Raw genomic sequence first — 21,046 nt, 5'->3', positions numbered from 1 at the left:
ACACACACACACACACACACACACACACACACACACACACTACAACCCCTCTCTCTCAATCACTTAAAGGCATCAGGGAAAGCAACATGATTAATTTGTTTTCTTCGACCTCGTCACGACCCCGTCTTTTTCTTCCTCACTCGTTGACTCCGGCTCATACTGGTCCATCGTCTTCCGTCGCGGCCTGGATCGTCGAAGAGGCATTTGTCCACCCGTGGGCTGAAGGGTGGTGTTCTCAATCTGCAGAAATTGCCTGGTATTTGAGAAAGTCACTGATTGGGAAAAAGAAGAAAAAATATAGCACTAGTACTTCTGACAGGCATGTGTGAATTGAGGTGCACCTGAAAGATATTCCATTACATTTGATTGGAACGATTGCCATTATTAACTTTTATGGCGAAGGAGACAGCTAACGGCTTTTCTCTTTTATTTTTATTTTTTTAATGTAAAGGCTGAAGAAAAGACCCGTAAAGATACAGCCCCCGCATAGGTAACAGAACGCAAGCCAAAGTGATAATATCAATAGCTGTGGTTACTGTGTCACCTGTAGTAGGAGTTTAGGGTTCTTCATAATTCTGGCGAGAGCAAGTCGATGGATCTTGCTGAGAGTTACGTCGTATGGGAAAGGCGCCTTGTTCGGAGGATTCCCGGTGAAGAGCTTAGGGCGAGAGAAGCAGCACGCTCCCCGACCATAATTTTGTCCCCATCGACTGATGATTGAGTGTTTGTTCTGTATGGTATTTTATAGCAATTGTATCCTTTATGTACTCAGTTACATTTTACTTGAAGAGACTGATGAGAGATAAGTGCTGTAGCCAGTACAGCTCCTAGAAGGAAGTGTTTTGGATTCCCATACTGTTCACTTGGATTGTGAAGGTGTGTGTAACTGTGTGAAATCCAGGAGTATGACCATTTTGTGCATATCGTCACGGTTTGCTTGAAGAAAGTGATAAAGGTGATGAGTTTATTGTTTACGGTTCTTCAGCATCACCTAAAAAGAGAAGCTTTTGATCCCTTGCATTGTGAAGGTTTACCTGTGTGTTCTGTCAGGGTTGCTTGAAGAGACGAGTGTTGTGATCACAGCTCTCAACGACGTAATTTGTGCGCGTTTTGTGCTGTCATTTTTTGTGAGGGATTAACTGCCTGGCATTCCGTAACAATCAGTCTTTCGCGCACTTCGTCACGTCTTGTTTGAAAATGGCAACTCAAGAGAGCGAGAAGTGTTGTAGTAATGACTCACCTGTGTTACATGCAGTGGTGGGCACGGTTCCGCTAGTCCGCTAACCGCTAATTATCGAAGCTAACTTTTTCGCTAGCTGATTAAAGTTTTCGCTATCTTTGGAAACAGTTAGCGGACCAATTAGCTTCCACTAAATGTAGTTCCTCCTCCGCTAATTTTAAGTCCACTAAAAAATTCATACAGGTTTGTTCTTGTCCGATGTGGGCAGACACAGCACCAGTTGAGCCACATGGCGCAATAATTTCACGGTCTCCACTTTTGGGTAAATTATGCCCTAAAAGTAGGGTAATTGGACAATTACCAGGGAAACTTTTTGGTCTAAACTACAAAATATTTAAATATCATAACACCAGGTCTGTTTTTTAAGGGTATTAGAGTCAAAATACTAAAACGAAACTAAATCCATATAAAAAAGTTAGCGGTTAGCGTTAGCTTCCAGTAATTTCTTTATCAATTTAGTGGTTTAGCGTAAGCGAAGCTAACGTTTTAGTTATTGGATTGCCAGTTAGCGAAGCTAACTTTTCGGTTAGCGGTTCCCACCACTGGTTACATTTATGATTTGATGTGATTATTATCTGGTAAGGTTAATTAGGGAACATACGCTATTTTCTGCGCGTAGTCGCGGTGCTCATCTCCGAAACATTGTCCCTTGAGGCGAAAACCCATTACCCCGGGACACAGGCCCAGTGCAACTTCCGGGATACCAGTTACTCATTTATCGTCCATCCCAAAAAGTAGGACGAACAGGTAGTTGGGCTGTGCGCCGACTTCCCAGGCCGAGATTCGAACCAAGGCCTGCAGATAGGCACGCTAACCACTGCACCACGTGTATGCATATATATATATATATATATATATATATATATATATATATATATATATATATATATATATATATATATATATATATATATATATATATATATATATATATATATATATATATATATATATATATATGGCGTAGGTGGTAGCGTACTGGGCCCACATACACCGCGTGATGGACGACGCGGGTTCGAATCCCCACGCTACCACTCGGATTTTTCAGTCACCGCCGAGTGGCTTAAAACTACCCACCTGCTGTCCTGAAGACCACCCATCAACCCGGACTCTAGAGGAAGCCGTCCAAGCGAATCAAGAACGAGTTCCGGGGGGCAGCATGAGCCAATGCAAGATGGCGCCACTATAAACACTCGCCTGCGCCAGAACGGGCTGGGCCGACCATCAGGCCCCACCTGGAAGAAGCCTTGGGCCGACCATCAGGCCCCACCGGGAAGATGCCTACCGGCGCAATAGGCAATCAACGTAAAAAAAAAAAAAAAAAAATATATATATATATATATATATATATATATATATATATATATATATATATATATATATATATATATGAGAGAGAGTATCTATACACATACACTTTTTATTGAAGCTAAAACATTAAATTATTTATAAACGCTTGCTGGAGAAATTTTGATTCGATTTATATCAGTTTAAGTAAGCACGCATACATTTTAAGGAGGAGAACACACACACACACACACAAACACACACACACACACACACACATATATATATATATATATATATATATATATATATATATATATATATATATATATATATATATATATATATAAACTCCTTTTGTTTACATGTAGAAGGAAGAGTTTAGACTTAAGGGTATCAGTGTTCTTGACCAGTAGCTGAAAATTGCCGTGCATTGCCGCAGAGTAACCGGTGAGACATAATTTTAGAAGAAATAATGAATTTAATATAAAAAACATTATATCTACATCTTATATTGTAACGGCACTATAAATAGATATTTCAAGTGCTTCAAGGAATACTTTATTTCACACAATTGTGCCATTGTTGTGCTGGAGGCAAGAATTATGAGGCTCTGAGCCGCAACGGTTTCTGTCTGACCTTAAAATCACTGTTGTTCGCAAGATTTATAACATTTCATTCTTGTCCACAATTAATTTTTATGGTTTAAGAAACACAGATATGATCCTTCAGCCGGAAAGAAGAAATGCAGGATATTATTATTGTGATGTTACCAGTGTGTGTATGTGTGTATGTGTGTGTGTGTGTGTGTGCTCTTCTCCCAGCTATATTAGCATAGATACACACTGTATGTACATTTCTCGGGAGATCAAATAAAACAAATCATAAACCTTAGCGCAGGCGGAGGCTCAGCAGAAGAGTGGCAGGACGTCCCGCCTCTGGAGTATCACTCACACTGATGCTGTGATGCACCGTGAAGTAAACAGAGACGAAATTCATCCCTGGACGCAACGTTGTTTTGTTTGTTGCGTGCGGTGTGTGTGCCTGGCAAGGTGGCGCCGCAGATGCCCAGGGTTATTGCTCCGCGCCCCACCCCACCCACCCCTCCCGCGTCCCACCTTCCCGGCCCTTTAATGTGTCAGGTCAGCGGCCAGTGGGTAACCCCAACGCACCGATGCCACAGGCTGTGATATTGCAGGATTGTACTCTCAAGCGACTCAGATATTTTGATTACCAATTTATTTTCAGGATTAGTAAATCCCTCTCAGGCTCATAAATTGAATTTGCTTGTTACACCCGTGGCCGTGAAGTTGTCACGAGTTACCGCGTTGCCGTCTTACTCACCACAGTACTGTTGTCAGGGTTTGGCAACACCGAAGCGTGAGGACTTGCGGTCATTGGCCGACGAAAGCGAAAGATCGTGTGAACGTCTCTCAGCGGAGTTCCGCCAGACAGCTGCTGTGATGTTTACTATTTGCCGCAAAAGGTTTCGAGTGGCAACCTCAAACTATGATTTAAAAGGCCCTTTGTCATAAAGAAAGAGTCGCACGGAAACAAGCCTCCGTCCTCTGAGCTAAGGTTTGTAGAGAGCTGTGGGAGGGGATGAAGGGGAGGAGGGGCGGGGTGCCGACTTTCATGGTCTCACTTTCCTCTCCTGCAGTTCGTTCACCCGACCAGTCATGTAGCTCTTGGGTCAGTCCTCCCTGCCCTCCTTCCCGTTCACAGGACCTCAACCAGTCTCTCGCAACTCTCACATCGTCTTTTAAAAGGCTTTTTAACCTTAAATTCTCCCCCCTCTCACATTCCCGAAGTCAGGCATCCGTGGTTATTGTGTTCGTTTTTTCCCCCAGGTTTGGAAGACTAGAGACATTTTTTACTCATGTTTTCTCTCCAAACTCCCGCCGCACAACTGTCTCTGCCTCAGCAATGCATGAGTTGCACACACGTAACATTAGGTTACTAGTTACAAGGATTTTACAGTCTTTTCTGTACCATATAATAATTATGTACACGAAGATATTAGTAAATATGGACAAAGTAAGGTACTAGTGAGTCTTGCAATTATCACAATGGAGTATTAATGCATACCCTCGTGCTTTGCTAACAACTGGTGGAAAGAGAAAAAAAGAATGAAACAAGAGCGAGACAAGCACACACACTGAAGACCATTACACATGGATGAGAATGAAAACAAGAGAAATGATTGATATAGGTAATCAAAGTGTCCTTCCCGGCCGCGACACACTGAAGCAGGTGCGTGGGGGGGACGCGAGAGCCAGGCACAGTGTCATTATATCAGGTGGACGTGTATGGTGAGAGCCGCGCCCCACAAATGCTGCGCCACCCTGTACTCCGTAGTGGCCTAGTTCCCTGTGGTTGCCGTACTATGCTACATCCTCAACAATCCTTTCAGGTACTTAGGTTACGGGATCTTTACCATCCATGTCCTTGCGACATAACAGCCAGTCCACACCTGGGTCCGTGTTCAAAAGCTTGGATCAACGACTTTGCCGAGCGACAACAAAAAACAAAAGAGGAGGAACATGGCATCTTTAGTTCTCTCGTCACTGAGTGTTAAGTTCACCATAGCAATATGCCCGCAGTCTTATTGTTTTTTCTGCATCTCTGATAACATAACTGTCTGGTTTCGGGTGATATTCCCAGCGTCGTCAGAGTCACCTCGTCCCCCGCTGCTGGGGGTCGGAGCACCTCGAGGGGAAACATCTTTGAGCGAAGTCTTTTGGGTCCGCCTCTCACGTTTTCTCGCAGCTGAAGGACGTTCGTTCACCCCCGGAACGTTAAGGGTCGACGCATGCTGTGCTTGACGCTGTCGGAAGCATTTATCTGAACATGGCTCAGGAGTTGCCATGCCGGTGATGCCTCCAGCTCTCACCCCGCTGTCCACCAGGCGGCGGAGGTTTTGTTTCTTTCAATCGCTTTCTTATTACATCATGCAAGGGTCGATGACCTTTATTTTTGTCAGGTTTATTTCAGTTATGGCTCATAACTCATAAAGTGTCTTTTGAGGTGCTCCTCGCATATCTAAAATGCTTTTCCCTCCCCTATTCTCTCTCTCTCTCTCTCTCTCTCTCTCTCTCTCTCTCTCTCTCTCTCTCTCTCTCTATGTATTTATGTATCTATATCTATCCATATCTATCTATCTATCTATCTTACATCGTCTCTCATGTTCCACTTGATCGAAGTCACTCGCAATCGAAGTAAATAATGATGAATCGCATGAGGGCCATCTTTGTTCGGCCACTCAGCGACGGCTGACAACATTTAACCAACGAGGAGGTTTTGAACACAGGCTTTGGTTTGCCGACCACAACATAGATTCTCTTTTAGGTAATTTCTCTTCTTGACTTTACTCTTGCTTCAGGCACACGTGGGGTCAAGTGCTTCAGTAGAGAGGATCTTGACCCGTCTTCAGCTTGAGGCGGAGGAACGGTCACTGCTATACTACAGTTTATGAAGTGTAAGCACCTGCAGTACCTGCGTATTTTTCCGGCTGAATCATTACCCGGCTCCCTCGCGCTGGGCTGCCCCAGAGACAAGCGCCGGTTACTAGGTCTTAGCGTTCTCTAAGGTCTTGGAGATTACATTTCAGAATAACTCTGTAATCCAGGAATATGCTTCCTCTCCTTTATCTTCAAGAAAAGGAAATATGTTTGACCACCAGAGGTATATTTATAAATGAAAAATTCATTATCAAAAGAATATAATCTAGCCTTTAACTCATAGCATTTTGCATCAGTATGCGTTGCTTACTGCTAACATGGAACGACTCAATGCATGGACACGCCTGGTTTGCCTGTGACGTAACTCCCCCCACTACCCCCGACCCTGGTCCGCACAAGGCGCCGCGTGAGGCAGCATAAGGCCACTCACCCCGCTGACCCTCGTTCGCCGCGGCTCAGCTGATCCACTCCTCCAGCTGACCGCACAAATCCCAGTGCTAGCAAGGCGACGGCGGCAGTGGGGGCGAAGGGGGCTTGCAGAGGCTGGAAACAGGACACGTCCCCGTTACCCCGTCTGACCTGCTGCCCGCGGCCACCACGCCTCCGCGCCGCTGCCCTGGAACCCTGGAACTCGCCGCCTACAGCCACTTACCACAACGAGGCTCACTGTCTGTGCTGTCATGCTACTCTGCCGCGCTATCGTTCATCAGCCATTCTGGCGTCCCCCTCCTTCTTCCTTGCCTTGCCAGCCCTTGAAGAATTATCGCACGTATTTAACTGTTTTGAAAAATTGCTAGTCACCTCTTTTTTTACATTCTGACCTACACACACACACACACACACACACACACACACACACACACACACACACACACACACACATGAACCCATTGCCAGACGCGCCGTCTTCCCCGTGTTTCCCTGGGCTGGGCTGGGCTGGCCGGACGCGGAAGGGTCAGTCCGGGTCACGTTCCGCAGGTTGAGTGCCTTTCCGTTAGACCTGTGCCACTCCCTCACATCTCACCCCCACCCCCCCTTACCATCACCCCTACCGCCACCTCACCAAGCCGTCATCACCCACCCTCATGCAACATCACCGCCTTGTCACTCGGCCAGCCTTGTCCACGCCCCTCACTCCCATCACTCCATCACTCTATTTGCCGTTTCCTTCTGTTTTTGAGGCATCCCTTCATCCTCAGCTCCATTCCCCCATGGCTCTTGACGACACCTCACAATCACATTTCATTCCGGACCACTATTGCGGATAGGCAGGACACCAGGTAGGTAATCATAGTCTTAGCAAGACCCAACCGCTTTTTGGTATTCTAGAAGCGCTCGCGGTCCGCTCTCAAAGTTAGATTGGGTTTGCTACATGACCGCCCTGAGTAATTCAGTCAGCCAGTTTCTTACCAATTATTCATCAGTATTTAGTTATTTTTTGTCAGTCTCTCAAAAAGTTAATCAATTTTGTGATATTAATCGATAGTAGTTCTTATGTGTATTTAATGTGTTAATCCTTTTTTAGATATTTTGGTAACGGACAGACAGACAGAAAGACAGGCAAACAAAAAAAGACAGACGAATAACGACAAGAACGTTATGTACTAGAAAACGTTATCGATATCGCTCTCCTCACCAACCGATTATAAAACGTCCGGAAAATGTGAGAGGCGCGGAAAAAAAGCTGTCATGCTACTCGTGGCGCGTAGTTGTCTTTCCGGCTGACTCGGCCCTCATAGTCCACCCGACCCTCGATCCTGTACGTGAGCTAAATTCTAAGAGGGCTTCATCGAGGATGACCTTGAAACAGCTCACCACGTCTCTGCCGGTAATTTGTCTCGCAGGGTTATCGTTACGCGTCGTCGCTTCGTGGGAGCCAGTGTTGTCGAGTTGGATTCACCCGCTGCAGCCTCAAGTTGGGGTTGAAGTTCCACTCAGATCCGTGCATGCTTCCCTATTCATATTCATTTGCTTTGACTTTCATCTCCTCTGGGTCATATTCCTCACTGTTCTGCTGCTGTGGCTTTTTTTCCACCCATCCTGAAGCGTTCACTCGCCGCGGCCCCAAGTTCTGGGTGTAGTCCCCATGGCCACGTACGTTTTCCTTTCTCATGTTTATTTGGGTTTGACCTACACACCCTGTCCTGTCACACACACACCGTCCTGTTCCATTATGATGCTTCTACCTCTCTGCTTCCTCTCCGGCCTTCATGTCTTATTGTCTTTTTTCATGTTATCTTGTCTACCTTGAGAAAATAAACGAAGTAAATTGCATCTTGCTGTTTTCAAGATCTTGATATAATTTGACTTTTAATATTATCAGATTTTCTTCTTCTTTCCCTCTTCCCGTTCCCGTTCTTGTGTTACCTTTGGTGTTGCAACACGTTCTGCCGAGGTGGTCAGTCATGACTGGAGTCGCTCGGTGACAAGTAATAAACTCTCTCTCTCTCTCTCTCTCTCTCTCTCTCTCTCTCTCTCTCTCTCTCTCTCTCGTGGTGTCACACTGCCACTAAGTAATTTCTTTACCTCTCTCCTCTCGAGAGAAAGGGAAGGGGAGGGGTAGCAAGGTTGTTGCTCCTGCCGAAGGGGGAGAAGGTTTGGTGTTGCTAGGAGTGGTGGTAATGGTGATGATGGGGAGGTGCTCATGGGACTGGTAGTGGTGGTTATAGAGGGGGTGGTTGATGGTGGCGGAGTTAATGGAGGTGCTGATGGTGGTGATGATGACGATGTTGATATTTTGCCACGTTGCAGATAGGCGGTGTTGTTGACAGCTTGGTGGTGCTTCTGCCCAGCAGCGCCCAGGCACTAGGTCTTATTTTTAGTACCCAGAAATATATTATTGAGGCTGGTCGGCTGGTGGGTTGCTTGCTTGTATACTTGCCTGTATTTTCTGCCTTTGGTAATGTATGCATTCATTGTTATTGTTACTGTTGTTTTTGTTGCTGTTACTGATAATGATAATAGTTGATAATGTAACTAATGATACCTTCATTGTTTGAGATGAATCACTATGATACTATTGTAAGGTTATCCATGACCTCAACGAGAAAGGAATCATACCTCCTCCTCTTTCTCTTTTTCTTATTTTTTTTATTTATATGAAAAAAATAAGGCGAGAGAGAGAGAGAGAGAGAGAGAGAGAGAGAGAGAGAGAGAGAGAGAGAGAGAGAGAGAGAGAGAGAGAGAGAGAGAGAGAGAGAGAGAGAGAGAGAGAGAGAGAGAGAGAGAGAGAGAGAGAGAAAGAGAGAGAGAGAGAGAGAGAGAGAGAAACTCTTTAGGAATGAAGAAGAAGAATAAGCGGAGGCAAGGGAGGCGGGCAGGGAAAGAAGAAAGGTAATATGTTTATGTGTTCTTTTTTTTTCTTGGAGGAGGTAAGGAGAATGCAAAGGAGGGAGGTTGGCAGGGAGAGAGGCAATAGTCTTTGTGTTGGTGTGTGCGGTGAATGCAGTCAGGGTGTTTAGGCCGTATTAAGAGCGGCTGTGCATTGTGTGGTCGTGGGTGTGATGGTAGTAGTGGTGGTGGTGGTGGCGGTGATGGAATGTGCTGTTACGTGACACACCATGACCGTCGCCTGCACCACCACCACCACTAACTGGCCTCCTCTTGTGTGTGTGTGTGTGTGTGTGTGTGTGTGTGTGTGTGTGTGTGTGTGTGTGTGTGTAGTTGAAAATGAGGCTTTTGGGGAAATTTTTCTTTTAGTTTTCTCGTTTTCTCTTTGTTACGATTTTCTCCTGCGGCAATGGTGGTCAGGTGGCTGTGATAGCGGATAGATCCTTATTTTCTTTTATTATTTTACGTCGTTCTGGTAATGCAACAAGTCAATGGTGGTGGGGGGGAGGGGGGGTGCTGAGAGTTGGACGTATGTGTTTTAGTCTTGGGAGCGGCTTTATAGATACTGTGTCCCTTGGGCCGTGGTGCAATCTTAGGTGCTTGGAGACTGCTGAATAGGGGGCATATAGTGTCTGGACTCCTCCAGCTCTACCTGTTTCGTCTCTTAGAATAATCTGGGGCGCATGGTGGTGTGATGGTGCCGGTGGTAGTAACATTATTGGTAGTTTATATTTAGTATCAACGGCATTCTTTTCGTGGTTGTTGTTTTAGTGATAGAAGGAGGCTGATAATCGCTTAGGGGACTTCGGTGATAACTGAGGTGGTATGTAGTTGTGGTGGTGGTGGAGGTGGTGGTAGAAGTGGAGGTGTGGTAGATGTTACAGTAATTACATAAATGATCATGACAGTGAGGTGGTTATGGTAGTAGTGGTGGTAATGGTAATGGCAACAGTAAACTGGCAGTGGTGGTGGTGGTGGTGGTGGCGAGGGTGGTAGTGGTAGTTAAAGAGGTTGCAGTGGTAATGATATCTTGACGGTGGTTGTGGTGGTTGTGTCATGGTTGTTGTTGTTGATGGTTGTTGTGGTATTTTGGATGTGGTAGTGCCAGCGATGGTGTTGGTATTGGAAGATGTATTTGGTGTTGTCGGTGGTGGTGGGATTGGTGATGGTGAAAGTGGTGTTAGAGTTGTAGTGGTATTGTTATTGATGGTGGAGGTGATGGTGGTATTGGTAGTACTGGTTGTGGTAATGGTGATTGGGTTATAGTTATAGTGGTATTGGTGGTGGTGATGGTGATGTGGTACTGGTGGTGGTGGTGGTGGTGAGGTCAGCTGCTCAGTGAACCAGTCAGTCAACCTCCCCCACCCACACACTTGCCTGACCGCCCGCCCGCCTAGTGTTGGTGCGGGGCGGGGGGAGGAGGCGGGGGGCGAGAGGGCATGGCGCGGGCGGTGAACGGTGGGTGTGGGTGGTGGGTGTCTCCTGGCCAGCACAGCCCTCTGCCACACACACACGTAACGGGAAACACACACACACACACACACACACACACACACACACACACACACACAAACACACACACATATATTTAACTTGAGTTTTCTTCCAGTCATTTTAGCATGTAATCTTTCGAGTGCCTAGTCAGTTTTATTTATATTTTCATTCATTCCTTCTAAAATACTTCTAAAAATAATAATAGACCAAGTTTTCTTTTTTCTTTAAGTTCATAATAAACCCCTGACGTACAGTAAATATATTTTGATCAAATTAGCAACTTTCTTCCTGAAGTCGGGTCAGCTCGACAGGATCTAGCCCCTGCCCCAGGGACATAACTTAACAACTACAACAGCCACAAACACTCTGCACTGCCGGGGCTATAGAGGTCATAGTTCCATGGCTTAACCAACCCCCTAAAACACTGAAGAAGAACTTGACTTTTTTTTATGAATCCATTGATATACAATCATTATATGCCCCCAGAGGAGACTACGAACATATAATTGCGTAAGAACTAAAGTTTTAAATGGCAGGCGTCGTGACTGCTGAGGCTGCCAAAGTGAGGTCTTGAAATGAAAAGTTAATATATAGCTTACAGCAGGTCTGAGAGGCGAAACTTGAAAGCTTGAGGACGGTAATTATGTCTATTGGAAGGTCTGAAGAGGCCGGAGTAAAGTTGTTTTGTAGTATCAGTATTGTACCATTATATATAACCTATTTTTATCCCACTTCTTACACAGTAGGGTTTCATTACAGTCATTTAGTCCTCTTAGGGTAGATTCCCCTAGTTTACTACCGCAAAGCAAGATTAAAATGTATCGCTGGAAACAATGAGTGCTTACAAGTCGGTCAACCACTAGCGGCAAAGAGATGCTTTTATCCAACTATTACAAATAATCTTGACTTTTTATGATCGAACCTCGTCATGGTCTAATTTTGTCCTCAGCTTTGCCGATGACACGATGATAAGAGACTGATGCTGCAGCCGAGATAAAAATGTCGTTTCTTCATAATAATCTCCAGATTCCGCCACAAAGTCATGTGATCGGATGAGTCGAGTAAAGTTCAACCAACCAACATCAGGTCCCGCACGTAAACAGAGATTCATTAATTATCAAAGCGCGTGCCACTAAAGGCACGAGGTGGAGCAGCCGATATTCTCTGATTTCACCTCACTGCCAGTAGTGGGCTGACGCATTATTCCTGGCGTCAAAAGGAATTAGACCAATTAGGGCTATATTTGCATAAATTCTTGCAACATAGTTTCTTAGAATTGAATAAGATAATTGTGAATCATAACCCAGTCATAATATTTGGCTTCCTCACTCCTAATTTCAGCCCTAGAAACTGTGATGTAATGCTTCCGCTGCAACAATCTCTTCGTCTGAAGCCATTAATATAGAATACACACTTCAGTTTTGATCTTCTCAGATATCTCGATGCATATAATATATATATATATATATATATCTATATATATATATATATATATATATATATATATATATATATATATATATATATAGATATATCTCTATATGTGTGTGTGTGTGTGTGTGTGTGTGTGTGTGTGTGAGAGAGAGAGAGAGAGAGAGAGAGAGAGAGAGAGAGAGAGAGAGAGAGAGAGAGAGAGAGAGAGAGAGAGAGAGAGAGAGAGAGAGAGAGAGAGAGAGAGAGAGAGAGAGAGAGAGAGAGAGATTTTACAAAGAAAATCAGACCGCACAGACCCCATGGTCCAGACTAGGTAGCCTCTCCTTAAACCTAAGTGATTCTACATTAATCAGATGGTTCTAAAACGTTGCATTTCTACTCTAGTTAATATTAAGTTCAAGGAAGTGACGGTCGAGCTTGTTTTTAAAGGAGTCAATCGTATTACACTGGACCACTGAAGGTGGGAGAGAGAGAGAGAGAGAGAGAGAGCATTCATAGACTGCACACAAATTTCGTCGCATTTTTATGACGCCACAACGTGCATGCACACACATCTTCACACACTTCCCTTCACACTGGTGCCTGCCAACACCTCACAGGCAGCTTGCAAGACGGTCCGTTCCGCCACTCAGCAGCGACTGTTGTTCCCGACTACTAGTAGTCACTACACACACCTTTACACAATCCCCGAAAGACGATTTCTTTTGTGGTTTTACTACTTATAGAAGCAGGAGACAACACCTACCTCCCCAAGATCTCTCTTCCTAAATTTGACTTCGTAAACGATCAGTCAGTGGGACACGGTTTTGCTTCTAGATATGAGCCTGTTTGTAAGGTTATACACACCTAGCATTTCATTGTTTTATTGTACCGTCTGTCCTCAGCAGACTACACAGCTCTTCTAACCCAGGGCCTCCAGAAAGGGAACGATACCTTCACCAGGCGTAGTTAGAATTCTGCTGTTATATAAACAGCTACATTCGCACATCCCAGTATATAAGATAATCAGAACTTAATAAACTTGCGCACAAGGTAAATCGGTTATTGCAAATCGAAAACAAATACACACAAATAATATATGATGAAAGACTTGTCGCGCTGTACGTACTTTATTGTAGAACGTTCATTTTTGGAATCAATGTTGTGAAAAAAAAAAAATATATATATATATATATATATATATATATATATATATATATATATATATATATATATATATATATATAGATATATATATATATATATATATATATATATATATATATATATATATATATATATAAAAATCTATTCTGTGGACCTTTTATGTAGTTACTGACTCAAACAGCCCGAACCAATTGGAATGAAGCTGAGGCACCGATTGACTCAACGTCAGTGAACTCTGTCAGCTGCATCTCTACAAAACAGGCTCACGAGAACGTAGGACCTTGATTGTTATTAACAAATGCATGCAACTTCCCACTTACTAGAGCTGCGACGACTTGAATATGTTCAATAACACACTGCCTTCAATAGGCTAGTCTCTCTCTCTCTCTCTCTCTCTCTCTCTCTCTCTCTCTCTCTCTCTCTCTCTCTCTCTCTCTCTCTCTCTCTCTTTTTCTTTGTGTGTGTGTGTGTGTGTGTTGGCCGTGCCGTGCCGTGGACAAGGCAAGGCGGAGGGAAAGGAGCCGTGGAGGCAGCGGTGGGGCGGGCGCGCGGTGACCGCCTGACCCACAAGGAGATCGACCCACCCCGCACCCTCACGCCCTCCTCGGGACTCCTCTCCCTTCGCCTCACGCCGCCCCTCTCCAGGATGTAGGTGGCGGACGGGAGAAACCTATTCGTACCTCCCGGATGGTTCCTTTGTCTCCTTTCTCCTCCTTGTTCTTGTTTTGGTTCTAGGTCTTGCTTTACTTCTACTTGTTACTGCTTGTTGCTTGTTGATTGACCTTACATTACATCCATTGCATTTGATTTTTAAGAGTGAATTGGAATAACTTTGATTATCTTTTGACATCTGTCTTTTTTCTTCAAAGGAGGATCATATTGCCAACGTTTTTTTTTTTTTTTTTTTTTTACATTGTATCGTTTACCGTAACAATAAAGATAAAAAAAAAAACGTCGCTGATATATCGTCCGCAACCGTGTTAGCTCTTCCTTCTCTCTGGGAACTTAAGGGGGTCGTCGCCTTCCCTTTACAACAAACACCTGCCATTCTTGTGTGGGATTGTGCCTCATAGCAGTGGCTGCCTACTATACTATGTTGGGTGCTCCCGCCGCCTGTGCAATGCTCGAACGAAGATTCCGAGGAGCAACAATCCAACGTATACAGAACATTCCCTCATCCCGGCGTACCTGTGGTTAGCCGAGATGACCACACATACACACACACACACACACACACACACACACACACACACACACACTCAGATCAATTTATGAGCCTTGCAGTTGCTCTAATCGGGAGGGGTACTTGCTGGCGATTGCGAGCAACTCGTGATCAGGCCGTGGTGAAATACACACACGCCGTTGCAAGGATATAGGTACCGGAATATAGGATTTCACTTTGTTGTGCTAATACATGTTTTCTTGCCGCTTCCTGTGTGTTCCAGAGCAAAGTGTATGGTAGAGAGAGAGAGAGAGAGAGAGAGAGAGAGAGAGAGAGAGAGAGAGAGAGAGAGAGAGAGAGAGAGAGAGAGCGTGTATGTGTGTTTAGATTATGCGCGTGCGTATGCAGATCACACAGCGGTTTTGCATAAGAAAAAGGAGGAGGGTGAAACTATTCCCAAATAAAAGTCTAACGATGCATAAATTAGTTTTATTACGCTACATCAGAGGATACGCAGTTTGTACCTGGATGACTCGACTGATTCAGTAACACAGTTGTACCACGAAGCTCAGCGGAACGATAATATAACAGCGTCTTTGTGAATCACAGTATAGGAAAGTGACGATGTATTTGCGACGAAAGGCCCGCTGAGGAAATAAATAAAGGTCTTGAGTCCTTATAACACTGCATGATACCCCTGTTACGGGTAGAATACTCATGCTGAAGTCGAGTTGTCAGTGGTCGGGGTCCGTCCTGTCTCGAGAGGTCAGCTGCTTGAATACAAAACAGAAGAGAGCGAGGCAGAGGCGCTGAGTATCTGGTGTATGCATGTAACCTACGTACAGCAGAGCTAACCTTAATACTAAACGAACATTGCTAAACATAGTATTAAACACGTTTAACACAGCATGGCATAAAACTAAACACTGAGAGAACACAGGAACAATAAAACTGAAATATTCGTTTGTTTAAAAACTGAAAGCAGTTGAGATTTCATTCCGACATTTACAGCAACAAAAGGCTGTAGGCAAGACTCGTCACACGAGTCGTTTGCCTCTGTGTCGTCAGATGTACTGCCTCTTAGGAAAAGGTCTGGTGCTATAACTTATAAGGCTGAATTTTAACCTGAGTGGACTTGACATCTATGTTAACATTTTTAAGCAGGGTTAGTACGTGCAGATTAGTCGAGGGAGAAACAAGACAATACAGAGTTGTGGGCATGGTGGGGCGGCGCCCACAGCTGGGGAGTCTTGTGAGTGTAGCGTGGGTCCCGGGGTGGCGGGGGGCGGGGGAGGGGGCGATGAAGGTGTCTTTGACTTGTCATGTGACGGAGTGCTAGGGAAGGAGGTGACGAGGAGGCGTGTTGATGGCTTTGTCTTCCTCGCCGTGCCCTACCCTACCTTGCCCTGCCCTGACCTGCCCTGCCCTCAGCCTCCAGACACCCACGGGTTTGGTCATAAATTGCTGTTGTTCACAGACGTGTTTGTCTTTTATGATACGATGTACTCGTTTACACCATCAGTAATCACAGTGTTCCACACCCGTCTTAGTTTCGCTGGGATTCATGCCTCCCCAGCCCTAACTTTTTATGGTATTATTTACTTCTACCGAAAACAAAAAAATAAAAAGAATTAGCAAGTGCATACATAACTTTCAGTAGGAAACATCCATTAAGATGACCTTTATATAGAGTATAAATGTATTCACGTCTGCCGCATTAGTTTTGTTTGTTGGCTGTGAGGAATTTCCTTGTGACACCATCGCCGGTGACCACAACACTCTGCTTAGCACTTCTTCGTCCAATGTGGTGGCATTCATCCCGTCTGGAACATTGTGGTTGTACTCTCTGATGTCCTTTGGCCTGAGGGACTGAAGGCCCTGATCGACGACTGGTCTGCGGCGGGCTACAGGTAAGTGGTTGCGGGGAGAAGCGGTGGTCGGCGGTTCACACACTCAGCTCATGCGAGGAGGAGTATGTTGCTGCCTGACTTTTTATTAGAGTGACACAATGTAGAACTTGGTTATCCAGGAAAGCAGGCGCACCGTGGGCGTCACGCATGTTTCGTCTTGTGTGTCAGATACAGTATGTAAACACGGGAAGCGTTATGTTTTCATTTCTTATTTACACATTTTGCGTGTTTTGCTCATTTTGTGACGTCACCCACGAATAGAGAGAGTATACAATGACTGCCATTACGTGATGGTGGGAGCGTCGCGAGGAACTGGAGGAGAGGGGAGAGGCGGCGAGCGGTAAGGACCCACAGGAAGATTCCATTCCTGGGCCTAGTTTCCCTCATTAAACGTTTACTGTGGTTGTGGTTTTGTTCTATAGTCGCCGTGCACAGATACATACCATGTTTTATTTTATTTCTGAAATTTGATCAGGTTTCTACGGTATATCATACACTATTGATTCTAAGTTGTTCGCACGAACTGTTTCCTGTTTGACACGCCCAAAAGTTCCTCCGTCCATAATCATTTAGCTTCACATGCAGTATGTTGATCTGCTGAGTTAAACCACGAGCCTTGCTTCACAGTGAAAGTGATAGGGAACGGCGAAGATGATATTTCTCTATAAGCACAGTACATACAGTAATTCGTCTGATATAAATAACAACCTCTATGATCATGTACTCCATGTGTCTCTTTTAACCTTCTGCAGTCATCACGGGCGACGGAAGCTCAACATAAAACTTGAGAAGAGGTCGCCCTATCGTGTATGGACACAGCTGACTCAAATGGGCATATCACAGACAGGTAAGGGGTGGGGGCCTATAGTTACTTGTGTGGGAGGTGACTCCGGTACTTATTACCACTTACGTGTTCACTTCTTTTTGGAGCTTTTCTTCTGCTTCAAGTTAGATATGGCACTGACAGAACCAAAGAGCACCTTGGCCGTCACCTCTACTCTGGAGGACTGGCACTGCTGCTCCCTGCACTCATTGTACTCACTGCACCGCGCCTGACTGCATGCGCCGTAACCTTGGCAGGGCTGCTCCCCGTAACACTGAGAGTTCCCAACATTAACGTCACTTGCTTGTCCTGAATACTCGGTCTGGCCATGATTACCGTAGCCTGAGTGGTAGTAGTCGCTGCCGTAGCCACCGTATCTGCTGTCATTGTATCCCGGGCTGGAGTGGTCGTCGTAATAGCCACCGGCACAGCTGCTCTCAAAGGCATCATAACCTGGAGCCTGCGGCAGGTACTCGCCGCCACCGCCGACATACTTGCTGTAGTCGTTATTGTTGGTGCTGTAGTAGCTTCGGTCAGCGTCCCGGTGGTCCTTCGGCGCCCCGCTCCCGTAGTAGGCGTCTGTGGGAGAGGCTCGCTCGCCCCCACCACTCTTGTCTTGTTCGTTGCTTCTGCTGCACCCACTCAGGCCGCGACGATCCATCAGTTCTGAAAACAAAGATTTATGATAAACATTAGTATCGAAGTACTTTAGATATGCCCTTATCTCAACGTTATCCCCTAATATAATTATTTTCTAATGAACACGTTATAATCAAGAATCGTTCCTCAGTGATTCCTGTCCCTGTAACACCCTTGATACACCTCGCCCTAGCGCCACTGTGGCCAGGAACTATCTGACGCATCACCTGTTCTAGGAGGGGAGTGCCAGATATAGCATGTCTCCTCGCCTGAGTCGCTATGCCTGGCCTAAACGCCAGCAAAACCTGCTTTGGCTTTCACGTGTAGAAAGTAGGTGAATGACTTGCCACGTTGACGCCCACTGGGACGCCCCTGGCTGGGAGAGGAGAGGAGATGACAGGTTAATAGATGGAGAGGTCGGCAGGATGCTCCTTTCATATCAAACAAGTACTGTGTTTGTGTGTGTGTGTGTGTGTGTGTGTGTGTGTGTGTGTGTGTGTGTGTGTGTGTGTGTGTGTGTGTGTGTGTGTGTTCAAGCACGCCTTGTATCAATTCAGTATTGGTTATACCAGAGGAAGGGAAACGGGTGGGAGTAACGTGTGAGCGGACGAGCTGAAACTAAAGATGTATCTTACAAGGAAATCATGGTAAACTTGAGTGAATTTATTTGTTAGGTACTACAGATGTATGAGAAAGAAAGGGAGAGAAGAAAAAAAATCACTTAAATACATCAATAAGCAATTTGTTAAACAAATGAATGACAAATCAATAAATGGAATTACAGTTGATTATTTAGAGATGCTTTACTTTAGTATATCAAGAGGCAAACATATGAGAAAAAAATCAGCAAGAAACGTAAGAAAAAAAATCTGAACCCAAAGTAATAACTGTAGGGTGCGAGAGGTGGATAAGGTGTGTTTGTTCCTTGCGGCTTCCCCCCTGTTGAGAGTGAATTTCTGCCCGATCATGATCATGCCCTCGTGCCCTGGGAAGTTCGTTTGCCTACTCCTACCAGTGCTTGCTGCCAGCGGGGCCGCGTTCACGAGGTGAGGCGAAGTTCATCGACACCGACCCGACTCTTCTGGGCCAGGCCAAAGGCAGTCACGTCGTCGGTCAGTTTTGCGTCCACCGGCATGCAAGTTCCCGTCTCTTATGAGGTATTGTGTTCGCGAGCCCTAACACAGAGCGGCGTGAGACAGCACAAAACAGTGTGTCGCCCAAAACATTATTCTCGCGTGAGTCACATCTTGGAGGCTGAGGCTGAAGGGAAGGGGGGGCGCTTTGGTCACGTCTCTGGTAGCGTGTAATAGCAACGCGATGTGTGAGTCCCCTTGAAGACTGCCTGACTGCCCTTTGTGACACATGGCCGAGAGAGAGAGAGAGAGAGAGAGAGAGAGAGAGAGAGAGAGAGAGAGAGAGAGAGAGAGAGAGAGAGAGAGAGAGAGAGAGAGAGAGAGAGAGAGAGAGAGAGAGAGAGAGAGAGAGAGAAGCTTTCCTCTTCCCTCCCTGTCTTGCCGTGTTTATACAATGTTCCGCGCATATACATACATGTCCGCCATGTGCCGTCCCTCCTTACCTGCAGACACAAAAGGCCGCAGTCGCTCACCTCGCCCTCATGAGATGTGACGGACGAGGTGTTGAGTTGCAAGGCGCGTGCAGGAGCTGATGTCCTCACCGACTGAATAACAGGCTTTTCTGAGTGCATTAATCACAACAACCTTTCCCCGGAGTGACATTAATGAACGACCATTACTTGTGTGTGTGTGTGTGTGTGTGAACATATACACATTGGCGTAGGTATAGGGAGAGCGTGGATGTTACCTATCATTCCAGGGTGTCAGGTATAGGAGAATGGTATACTAGAACAATGCCTTCGACTCACCTCCCCCCCTTTCTTCTCTCTCTCTCTCTCTCTCTCTCTTCAAAATATATGTTTATCGATTTAATGACTATGTCATGGTGATTCTGATAATGTGGAACTGTATAACGCTGTATGTGTGCTTGTTGTTATGGTCGTCTTACGTCCGTGAAAGAGTAGCACTGCCGCCAGGGAGCCAGCGGTGGGCTGCTGGCCTGCTGCGACCCGTTCCCCCCAACGCCCGCCCGTTTATTTACTTAGGTGAAAGTCTAGGTGGGTTACCTCTCGTGTTTGGTGCGGCATGTAGGTGAGTGACCCGGGTACTCGCATCCCACTTCCACCTTCGCTCTTTATAATGATTTAATAATATTGTATTAGCAGCCTCATGGATACGCGCTCAGGCAAGTACCAGTCTGTGCTTCAGAAAGATCTGACCTTGCCAATAAAGCAATATTCTGTTTTAAAGTCCAATACAATAAAAGGAATCAAATCGGTGACATCGATGATAATCGTGTGGCTCATCTTACACTCTATATTCAACACTTCACAACCTCCAGCATTGTTTAGACATGCGATGCCAGAGACTAAATATACTTCCGTAGTACATAAAACAAATAAATAAATAATAGTGATAAAACCAGGGGTCGAGCCTATCTAAGTATATTAGACAGGACACTTACCGCTGCGGTGTGGTGAAAGCTGCGGTAGGCAGCCCTGGTGGGCAGGAGGAAGGGGATGTGGACGTCGGCCTAGTGTTGCTCGTCTCCAGCTGACACCACAAAGGTCACCTCTGTTTCTCTAAGTACACGTTTATCATATTTGTACTGAGGACCCTGCCGGCACAGGAGAGCACCCGGCAGTGTCGTGACACATGCAGACTGTTGCAGATCAGGAAGATACACGGGTCACACCCATCAGGTGCTTTTGTTAGTTTGACACTCGGAAGTGGAAATCTTGAGTCCTCTTGAAATGACACATATCCTCTAAATAATGCTGTACAAAGCCAGTCACACCAGCAACAATTTGTACTAAGTCTTCGCTGTCATCCATGCGTAGGCCAGGAGGCAGGTGTAGCGCGAGAGACTGTGGAGGCGGTGGGACTTGACTAGATATGGATGAGTGGTCAACTGGACCTGAACTGACAGTGTCTCGGGACGTTACCTCCCAGACCAGAGAGAATAACCCGACAGGAGCAGCTTATCACCGCGGCGTCGGCGGGCTGCGGGTGCCAGAGTGGTGGCGGTTCAGCGAGTGAAGTAAGG

The 21,046-nt window shown here is 45.6% G+C and overlaps 1 protein-coding gene across 3 annotated transcripts; it reads right to left on the bottom strand.

Moving 5' to 3' along the window:
* Positions 1-15,027: 15,027 nt before the first annotated feature.
* On the bottom strand, positions 15,028-21,046 carry LOC126998900 (probable peroxisomal membrane protein PEX13). Of its 3 annotated transcripts, none has more exons than XM_050861102.1 (3): positions 20,465-21,046; positions 18,154-18,302; positions 15,028-17,953 (listed from the first exon to the last, which is right to left on the bottom strand). In XM_050861102.1, exon 3 carries the CDS (start codon positions 17,946-17,948, stop codon positions 17,379-17,381), a length of 570 nt encoding a protein of 189 aa, XP_050717059.1. In that variant the 5' UTR covers positions 17,949-17,953; positions 18,154-18,302; positions 20,465-21,046; the 3' UTR covers positions 15,028-17,378. The 3 variants fall into 3 exon arrangements, with proteins under 3 accessions (XP_050717059.1, XP_050717060.1, XP_050717058.1); XM_050861103.1 differs by lacking the exon at positions 20,465-21,046 and adding an exon at positions 18,939-19,136; XM_050861101.1 differs by lacking the exon at positions 18,154-18,302.

This window comes from Eriocheir sinensis, chromosome 15 (assembly GCF_024679095.1).
Source record: "Eriocheir sinensis breed Jianghai 21 chromosome 15, ASM2467909v1, whole genome shotgun sequence".
In the NCBI taxonomy this organism is placed as follows: Eukaryota; Metazoa; Arthropoda; class Malacostraca; order Decapoda; family Varunidae; genus Eriocheir; species Eriocheir sinensis.
This window is presented reverse-complemented; position numbering and strand designations above follow the sequence as displayed.

What these genes read in the sequence shown, in the direction of transcription:
- LOC126998900 (XM_050861102.1), bottom strand. Translation starts at nt 17,948, where the DNA reads ATGGATCGTCGCGGCCTGAGTGGGTGCAGCAGAAGCAACGAACAAGAC.